Here is a 10,652-nt window from a genome sequence, read left to right as displayed (position 1 = left end):
GGAGGGGTGATGAGAGAGACACACACACACACAGACGCACACACACATAGACGCACACACAGAGACACACACACACACACAGAGACGCACACACAGAGACACACGCGCACACACACACACACACACACACACACAGAGACAGGCACACAGACACACAGACGCACACACAGAGACACACACAGACGCACACACACAGAGACGCACACACACATAGACGCACACACAGAGACACAGACACACACACAGAGACGCACACACACACAGAGACGCACACACAGACGCACACACAGAGACAGGCACACACACAGAGACACACAGACACACACACACACACACAGCACACAGACACACACACACAGACACACACAGCACACACAGAGACACACACACGAGCACACACAGAGACAGGCACACACACAGAGACACACAGACACACACACACACACACAGACGCACACAGACACACACACACAGACACACACAATGGCCCTCATTGATCAACCTAATGTAGAAACCAGCGCAGAAATCATCTGACGGCTTCACGTGTGATTCATGAAGCGTTGGTATCGCACCAATCAGAGCGTAAGAACGGTCGTCCATTGATAAATGCAGCGGCTGGAAACCATCCTAATATAAATATCACGCCCCAATATATTCTGGGTATTGAGGCCTCGCCCCTACAATTTAGGACATGGCGAGACGTAACAGCACTTCTCAGAGGTGGAGACTGAAACCCTGATGTCTCAGGTTCACTATCTGGCAGCCTGAGAACTGGTGTTAAAGGCTGGAGAAAGAAGGCTGAATGGGAAGAGATCACTGATGTAGTCAACAGTGTTGCTGTAGTAAATCAGACTCCAGCTGAGGTTTATTTAGTGTACATCCTTGACATATGTATGCTATAGTCCCCATAGTAATATACAGGCTTATACTCCAATCTTTTAGGCCTACACCTACCTATATTTAAATAAACACACAGTAGCTGAGTTTATGCTGTCTCTTTTTACTCTTTTCATCGTTCACTTGTGGCCATTAACGACACTTTAAAAGAGAAACAAAAACCTGAAGAGTAAATAAAAATGTTGTCATGTTTCCCGTATTGAGTAACATTACCAAACATACCACTATACCTTCTAAAAGTGAGGAATAATATCCTGTCTCCAGTTGGGGCTGTGCTGGACTCTCTGGGCATCAGGTCATCTGGCTCCATCTCTACATCTATAACACCCTGTTTTCCTCTGCAATGTTGTGCAGAGCCCCACAGGCTAAAACACTGAGACTTAGGGTCCCCCCCCCCCCCCAGAGCCATCTGCCCTTAATCAATCTGTTGGAGCTCTCCACCGTGGCCAGTGCGCGTACGTGTGCACTGTTGTACCGGCACATAGAGGTCCTCTAAAAGAGATCTGCCATTGCTGATAAGTGATGAACTGATGACTTCTCCTGTTGAAGGGAAGGCAGCTGTATTTGTGGAGCACATTTCAGCAACAGGGCAATTGAAAGTGCTTTACATAAAGACAGATTAAAATATGAAAACAGATAAAATACGAGAATAAAAGTTACAGTGCAGTATAAGAAATTAAACCTTTAAAAGCAGATCAAAGCTGAGATTGTAGGCTGCTAGTATGGGACAATGTATAAGCTGTTGCTCTATACACGTAATCCCCCACAATCCTTGCTGTTCCCACAACGGGCCGGTCCCACGGGTCTTACTTTTTAATCTCTCTTTATATGCTTATATAGATTGTCACAGTGTCAACAATGCAGCTTCAGTATAAGAAATGAACAGTTATTTAAAGAAAGTCAACATCAAAAGGAAAGGTGTCCAGACTTTAAAGAACTGAGAGTTGCAGCAGACCTGCAGTTTTCTGGGAGTTTGTTCCAGATATGTGGAGCATAAAACCTGAACACTGCTTCCCCTGTTTAGTTCTGACTCTGGGGACAACAAGCAGGCCTGTCCCAGACCACCTGAGAGGTCTGGGGGGTGTCATAGTGTAGCAGACCTGTCCCAGACCACCTGAGAGGTCTGGGGGGTTCATAGTGTAGCAGGCCTGTCCCAGACCACCTGAGAGGTCTGGAGGGTTCTGATTATATGCTGCACCGCAAGTCCACATGACTCCAAAACTTGCGTACACGAGTTCAGACCAGACGTGAGATTTGATCCCAGCCTACGCTCACGTTCAAACTGATGAATGGCGAGCTTTGCGTAGGAACCAGCGCCCGTCCTGCGCCTGTTTTAGGTCGTCGGCACGTTTCATAAATGAGGGCCAATAACGGAGAGAATAAAAGAAAAGAGCTGCAGCTGTGATGATGTTTGTCTCTCTGCAGTTTCATTCTGGGCTCATACGACAAAGATGACGGTCCTCAGCTCTACATGGTCGACCCATCAGGCATCTCACACGTGAGTCTACACACACACACACACACACACACACACACACACACACACACACACACACACACACACACACACACACACACACACAGAGAGACACACACACACACACACACAGAGACACACACACACACACACACAGAGACAGACAGACAGGCACGCACACACACACGCAGACAGACAGACGCACACACACACACAGAGACAGACGCACACACACACAGAGACAGACACACGCACACACACACAGAGACAGACACACACACACACACACACACACACACACAGACACACACACACACACACACAGACACACACACACACACATGCGCACACACGCACACACACAGAGACACACGCACACAGACAGAGGCACACAGACAGACACGCACACACACAGAGACAGACACGCACAGAGACAGACACGCACACGCACACACACAGAGACAGACACGCACGCACACAGAGACAGACACGCACGCACACAGAGACAGACACGCACGCACACAGAGACAGACACGCACGCACACAGAGACAGACACGCACACACAGAGACAGACACGCACGCACGCACACACAGACAGACACACAGAGACAGACACGCACGCACACACACACACACACACACACATACAGAGACAGACAGACACGCACGCACACACACACACACACACAGACCCCCCCTTGGAGAAGCCAAGCCTGCTGAAATGTCCTCAGTGTGCTAGTGAAGGCGTCCCAGAAGCGGAGCAGTAACAGCTGTTTGTGTGTCCAGGGTTACTGGGGTTGTTCCATCGGAAAAGCTAAACAAGCCGCCAAGACAGAGATTGAGAAACTGCAGGTGAGTTTATACAACAATCATCAGTTCATTCATCACAACAATGAGTCAGCAGCTATCTGATTGGTTCCTGCTGGTTTATTACATCACCGTAATGAAGAAGTGGTTTTCACTTTGAGTCATTGATTATTGGAGAAAATAATCAATATATTAATCAGCTGCAGCACTGATACGGATCAGTTAGTCTGGATGTTGATGCTGTCTCTCTCTGTGTGTGTGTGTGTCTGCCTGCCTGTGTGTGTGTGTGTCTGCCTGTGTGTGTGTGTGTCTGCCTGCCTGTGTGTGTGTGTGTGTGTGTGTGTGTCTGCCTGCCTGCCTGTGTGTGTGTGTGTGTGTGTGTGTGTGTGTGTGTGTGTGTGTGTGTGTGTGTGTGTGTGTGTGTGTGTGTGTGTGTGTGTGTGTGTGTGTGTGTGTGTGTGTGTGTCAGATGAAGGAGAAGACGTGCAGGGAGATCGTCAAGGAGGTCGCAAAAATGTAAGTCACCAACATCCCAACTGAAGTATAACTGGAGTCAGCTCTGAGACCGGGGGGGTCAAATACCCTGAAATCAGTTCGCCCTTAGAGCTGTACAGGGTTAAAGTGGACTAAATGTTCCTTTAATCTCAGAACTAGTACCTTTTTAAAAGAACTGTTTACTCGTTACTTCTTAAAAAAGTAGTCTGTTACTTTACTTAGTTACCCCCTGGGGAAAGTAACTTTTTACGTTTGTTTTATGTTGCTTGACTTCGGGCAGAACCCAGTATCTGTTCCTAAATGTGCAGGCCTACATAGTTCTACTATGGAGGACGTAACAGGTATTTCTTTCGTGCTCTTAATTTATTATTTTATTATTATAATAAATAGTGTCAATAGGCTCCTTAGGAACTACATAATAACCTCAAAATGGGTCATATGTCTCAAAATCAAACGTGTACCGTGTGGAGATGGTGACTATTGCGTGCTGCTGAGAAGACAGCGTCCAATCTGTCCCTGGGAACAGTAACGTTGTGCCGACTTGAAAAAGATACACACATACAGAAAATACAAGAAATATACTAAATATAGCAAAGATAAAATGCCAGAACTACTGAAACAATATGTGTGTATACACACACACACACACACACACACACACACACACACACACACACACACACACACACAGGTAAAGTTCCTGGGTTAAGATGAGCTCTTTATGGTGAATGAAAGGCTTGATCCACCAAGTAGCTCATCCAATCAGATCCAAGCATTGAGGTCAACGCTGCTGCCAGTTCTGCCGTTGTTTACCTTCTTCTCCTTCCTCTAGTCCGTAGAAATAGTAAAGTCTGTAGCCTTTCCTCATTAGCGCCCCCTCTGTTCAGGAGAAGACTGCAGCTAGTGTGACGAGCACCAGCGCGGGTAGAGACGGTTACGGTGATTTCATGACGTCACATATGTGCGCTGCAGCTACTGTAACACACGCTTTAGTTTGAGTGAGTTTGAAGTGGTGGGAATACGTCCGTCCCTCAGAAGTTAGCGTTGGCTGCCTCCCACTAGCCATGATCACTCTGCTGCAGCCTCTGTCGCGGCCGGTGTGGAGCTGTGAGAAGGCAGTGTTGCTGTCACATCTGTCCCTGGGAAAAGTAACGTTGTGCCGAATTGAAAAAGGAACTACGTTTCATTACCAAATGTTCAGTAGCAGCACGTTACACTACTTTTTACCCCAAAAAAGGACCTGATCCTGAACCCAGGGTCTATTTGGTCCTGACATGTGTAGATAGATGGATGGATAGACTTTAATAATCCCAAATTGGGAAATGACTGTTACAGCAGAAAGTTACAAAGACGTACACACACAGAAAATACAAGAAATATACTAGAAATGATAAATAAAATAAGATTAAAGGCCAGAACTACTGAAAAAAATATACTTGGAGGAATGGAAACGATGTACAACATACATAGTATATGTAACAAAATCCAGTGTGTGTGTAATAGTTAAATATGAAGTAACTAGTGTGCCAGTAGCATGACCGTGCAGTATTGTACTGAGACTGTGGATTGTACAGTTTTATGGGATGTGGCAGGAACGATTGTTTTTGTAGCGGTCTGTGCGACATTGAAGCCTCTTCCTCTTCCTACAGAGGACATTTACTACAACAACTGTGTATTAATACTAGGGATGAAGCAAATCCAGGTTTTTGGGGTTCAGCTGAATCCTGAACCCCCTGGTTGAGGTTCTGCTGAGTCCTGAACCCCCTGGTTGAGGTTCTGCTGAGTCCTGAACCCCCTGGTTGAGGTTCTGCTGAGTCCTGAACCCCCTGGTTGAGGTTCTGCTGAGTCCTGAACCCCCTGGTTGAGGTTCTGCTGAGTCCTGAACCCCCTGGTTGGGGTTCAGCTGAATCCTGAACCCCCTGGTTGAGGTTCTGCTGAATCCTGAATCCCCTGGTTGAGGTTCTGCTGAGTCCTGAACCCCCTGGTTGAGGTTCTGCTGAGTCCTGAATCCCCTGGTTGAGGTTCTGCTGAGTCCTCGTCCCGTCCTCAGTCCATGAACACAGTCAACACATTAATGAAGTAAACAGTGACTGTCCTTCCTTTGCCGTACCTGAAGTTGCTGCATTCTGGCTGCTGTCTGTAGATTCCTTCATGCTCAGCTCGTATTCTTCCAGATGTTTCATACCAGATGTTGTAACAGCGGTGATGTTGTGTATTGTTTAGGGTCCTCGCCACCACCAGACTAATCAGCATTGCAGATTGAACATGTAGCTGGACCTGAATGGCCTTCTTTTGACTGAAAGTACTGCCAAACAACACTTTTTCCTACTGCATTGAACGCCCCACCTCCGTAAACACCTTCCTGTAATCAACGGCGCCGTCATGACGGCGACCAGCGTAGCGCGGAGTGACAGCGTAGGGTTCAGCAGAAACCCAACCCCGTCAACAAGCCCAATATTCAGCCCAATCAGAAGCAGGATCCTGGATTCAGTTCTCTAAAGCCTCTAAAGTATCAAGTATATAAAAATGCCTCGTCATTCAATCCCTAAGGAGTAAAGCTCAGAGTCAGTGAGCCAATCAGCATGCAGGATGCTTCTACATGATGTAATCATGTCTGTGATTGGCTGTCTAAACGTTAGAGGTCGTAGAGACCCGCAGGAAGAACTCTCCGTTACAGAGACGCCTCACGTAGTCGCAGCTGGACCATAAATACAAAGAGATGGAGAAAAGTATTGTTTAGGGACCGATACCCAGCCTACTAGTTATATTAGTAAGTCATATGATAATCTGCTTTTCAACCAACTTGTTCCAGGAAGGAAACAGCAGAGTGCTGAGTCAACATACTTTACTGAAGTACAAGTAGAGCTGGGCAATATATGATATTATATCTATCGTGATATGAGACTAGATATCGTCTTAGATTTTGGATATGGTAGCATGGTAAAATGGTCACATGGTAATATGGTAAAATGGTAAAATGGTAAAATGGTAAAATGGTAATATGGTAATATGGTAAAATGGTCACATGGTAATATGGTAATATGGTAAAATGGTAATATGGTAAAATGGTAATATAGTAACATGGTAATATAGTAACATGGTAATATAGTAACATGGTAATATAGTAACATGGTAACATGGTAATATAGTAACATGGTAACATGGTAATATAGTAACATGGTAACATGGTAATATAGTAACATGGTAATATGGTAACATGGTAACATGGTAATATAGTAACATGGTAATATAGTAACATGGTAACATGGTAACATGGTAATATAGTAACATGGTAACATGGTAATATGGTAACATGGTAATATGGTAATATGGTAACATGGTAATATGGTATAAGTGTGTTCTCCTGGTTGTAAAGGCTGTATTACAGTGAAGTGATGTCATTGTCTGACCTCACCAGACTGCTGTAACTGTTCTATTATTTACCTTTAATCACTTAGTCATTATATCCACATTATGATGATTATTGATCCAACATCTCATTGTGTGAATATTTTGTTAAAGCAGCGATAGTCCACACGACAATATCGTTGCTGTACCGATATCGAGGTATTTAGTCAAAAATATGGTGATATCTGATAGTCTCCATATGGCCCAGCCCTATGTATATGTGTATATATGTATAATGTTGGCTGAGATGAGTTGCAGCAGCTCTAACCCTCCAGCTCATAGTCGTCTCTGTGCTGTATTTCAGAATCTACATCGTCCATGACGAGGTGAAGGACAAAGCCTTTGAGTTGGAGCTCAGCTGGGTCGGAGAAGGTGAGGACCACCAATCAGGGCTCTGCTTTTCTACACACACACACACACACACACACACACACACACACACACACACACACACACACACACACACACACACACACACACACACACACACACAGACATACACAGACATACACACACACAGACATTCACAGAAACAGACAGACAGACAGAGACACACACAGAGAGACACACACACACACACACACACACACAGAGACACACACACACACACACACACACACACACACACACACACACACACACACACACACACACACAGACACACACACACACACACACACACACACAGAGACACACACACACACACACACACACAGAGACGCACACACACACACACACACACACACACACAGAGACACACACACACACACACACACACACACACACACACACACACACACACACACACACACACACACACACACACACTCTCTCTCAGAGACACACACACATTCACAGAGACACACACACATTCACAGAGACACAGACACAGACACACACACACACACACACACACAGACATTCACAGAGACACACACACATTCACAGAGACACAGACACACACACACACACACACACACACACAGACATTCACAGAGACACACACACGGACACACACTTACATGTTCCCCAAACACAAGCACACTCTCCAGTTCCATTCCACGTGTGTTGCCTCAGCAGCCTTCTTTAAACAGCCCCCCCCCTCTGGTTCCTCCTCAGTGACGAATGGACGACACGAGCTGGTACCCAAAGACGTCAGGGAGGAAGCTGAGAAATACGCCAAGGTAAAACACACACACACACACACACACACACACACACACACACACACACACCAGAGATGGGGACTCGAGTCGCACAAACAGCTGACTTCAGACTTGACTCGGACTCGACCCAAAAGACTTGAGACTCGAGCTCCGAGACTCGTCAACAACCTGTTTTCATACCATTATAGCTTTTTAAATGTAAATGTATTCATGTATTTCTATTTTCTTTTATTGGGGCAGATACGTTGGGGAAACGTATGACGAGCTGTATGTCCCCGGCCCTTCGCGTAACACATGCTCACACTCACATATCAACATATGCACTGCCGATGGCGACACCAAGTCCTCCCAGAGCTGTTCCTGTAGTCATTAGTTTAGCTCTCAATAACCTGGTAAACAGAGGCAGTCAGAGAACAGCTACAGGCAGGGTGGCACCAAGATACATGATGCTGGATCAACAACGTCAGACTTCATCAGGCATCTCCAAACGCTCCAGATAGGTCAGTCACTCACACGCTAATGTGGAAGAGACGTTACAGTTAGCAGATATCACCACAGGTAACACGCTAACCATCGCTAAGTGTTACCTGTACCTGTGCTAATGCTGGGAACAGGTAGCCTGACCAGCCCGCCCCACATCCAGATGTTGGTCTGGGTCTGACCCACATCCAGATGTTGGTCTGGGTGTGGTCTGGGTCTGACCCACATCAAAATGTTGGTCCTGGGTCTGACCCTCATCCAGATGTTGGTCCTGGGTCTGACCCACATCCAGATGTTGGGTCCTGGGTCTGACCCACATCCAGATGTTGGGTCCTGGGTCTGACCCACATCCAGATGTTGGGTCCTGGGTCTGACCCTCATCCAGATGTTGGGTCTGGGAGCTCCCCATTGGCTGGGCTCAACCCGAGGGGCGGGATCAAAGGTTGTCTTTCAGATTCCCTCTGCACCAATAGGATAGCTCTCCAACCAATCAGAGCAGAGCTAGCTGATAGGTTCCACTCTAAACTCTGAACACATCTTCCTGTTTTAAGAATGACTTCAGGGCCGTTCTTTGTTCTTTTCTCAAAGAAAAGCTGAACTCCAAGTCTTCCAGAGATGCTGTTCACCAGCAGCAGCCATAAGCCCCGCCCACCCACTCTATACACGATGTGATTGGCCCGACCAGAGTTTGGTTTTCCAGCTCTCAAGCCAACGGAGAGTTGCTAGACGACCCTGCTGCAGATTACATCTGCTTCCTCTAGGGGGTCCTAGATTTCTAGGCTAGGGAAACGGGCACATGGTATCTTTATAGCTGGATCCATATGATGTGACAGACTTAGGTTCACATAGGTTCTATACAGATGTTTCCCTCACACTTTGGACACTGAAGAATGTAATCCATGATGAGGTTGGGCTCTACAGCCAGTTAGTAACACAGACAGACATGTGTTCTTTGGTGCAGATACCAAAATGTTGAAAAATACACTTATGAAGTTGAAACAAGAGTTCTTAATTAGTGTTTCTTCAGATTGTATTGCAGTAGTCTCCATACAGTTCTCCTACAGCTGATGTTGATACTGGACTGTATGGATGGAGCTACAGGACATGTTATGATACTGGACTGTATGGATGGAGCTACAGGACATGCTATGATACTGGACTGTATGGATGGAGCTACAGGACATGTTATGATACTGGACTGTATGGATGGAGCTACAGGACATGCTATGATACTGGACTGTCTGGATGGTAGTGTTAGGGACAGATCAGATGGACAGAGACTGGAGACTTGACTTGGACTTCAAAAATATGACTTGTGAACATCTCTGCACACTCACATTCTGTCTCTCTCTCTCTCTGGTCTGTGTGTGTCTTTCAGGACTCTCTGGAAGAGGAGGATGACTCCGATGAAGACAACATGTAGACTCCTCTCTGCTGACGGCTCTCACACATCAGATTATTTTTTATGTTTTATAGTTGATGAATGTTCACGCTGGTTGTTTTTGGTTTGATGAATTTCAGCTTTGAAAATAAAAAAAGTTGAAGAAAGTTGAGTTTGTTTGTGTTTTTGTGTGTGTTGTCCATCAGCTGATTAACTGTCAGAGAAGACATTTTACTGATGACATACTTTTACTTTAAGTACTTTGATTAAACTGAAGTTATTTATGTTTGTGCACATAAGCAACCTGTATTATTATTGTTAATAATAGCTAGTGCTCATCCTGCTGACAGGTGACTGACAGCATGGATTCAGACCATAAACCTGTCAGTATGAATGGTTCCTGACAGGCAGCTCGCTCTGCATCTGTTGTGTAGAAATAACCTCCACACTCAAGATGACATATATGGCTTTGTCGTCACTCTTCCTGTTACGTAAAAGCGCCAACAGCCCGCCCACTCCTGCTCTTTACAAACACCGACT

The 10,652-nt window shown here is 45.8% G+C and overlaps 1 protein-coding gene across 1 annotated transcript in view; it reads left to right on the top strand.

The window, feature by feature from the left end:
* Positions 1 to 10,279, top strand: part of psma3 (proteasome 20S subunit alpha 3) — a 12,837-nt gene extending 2,558 nt beyond the window's left edge. Inside the window, exons 6-11 of the mRNA XM_078277538.1 lie at positions 2,323 to 2,395; positions 3,162 to 3,227; positions 3,652 to 3,698; positions 7,390 to 7,457; positions 8,205 to 8,269; positions 10,110 to 10,279. Coding sequence (XP_078133664.1) covers positions 2,323 to 2,395; positions 3,162 to 3,227; positions 3,652 to 3,698; positions 7,390 to 7,457; positions 8,205 to 8,269; positions 10,110 to 10,154 — 364 coding nt within the window. The 3' untranslated portion in view covers positions 10,155 to 10,279. The remainder of the gene's footprint in view (positions 1 to 2,322; positions 2,396 to 3,161; positions 3,228 to 3,651; positions 3,699 to 7,389; positions 7,458 to 8,204; positions 8,270 to 10,109) is intronic.
* Positions 10,280 to 10,652: the final 373 nt, after the last annotated feature.

The sequence above is a fragment of the Sander vitreus genome, chromosome 20 (genome assembly GCF_031162955.1).
Source record: "Sander vitreus isolate 19-12246 chromosome 20, sanVit1, whole genome shotgun sequence".
Classification (NCBI taxonomy): Eukaryota; Metazoa; Chordata; class Actinopteri; order Perciformes; family Percidae; genus Sander; species Sander vitreus.
The sequence above is the reverse complement of the archived record's forward strand: the minus strand, read 5'-3'. Positions and strand labels throughout refer to the sequence as shown.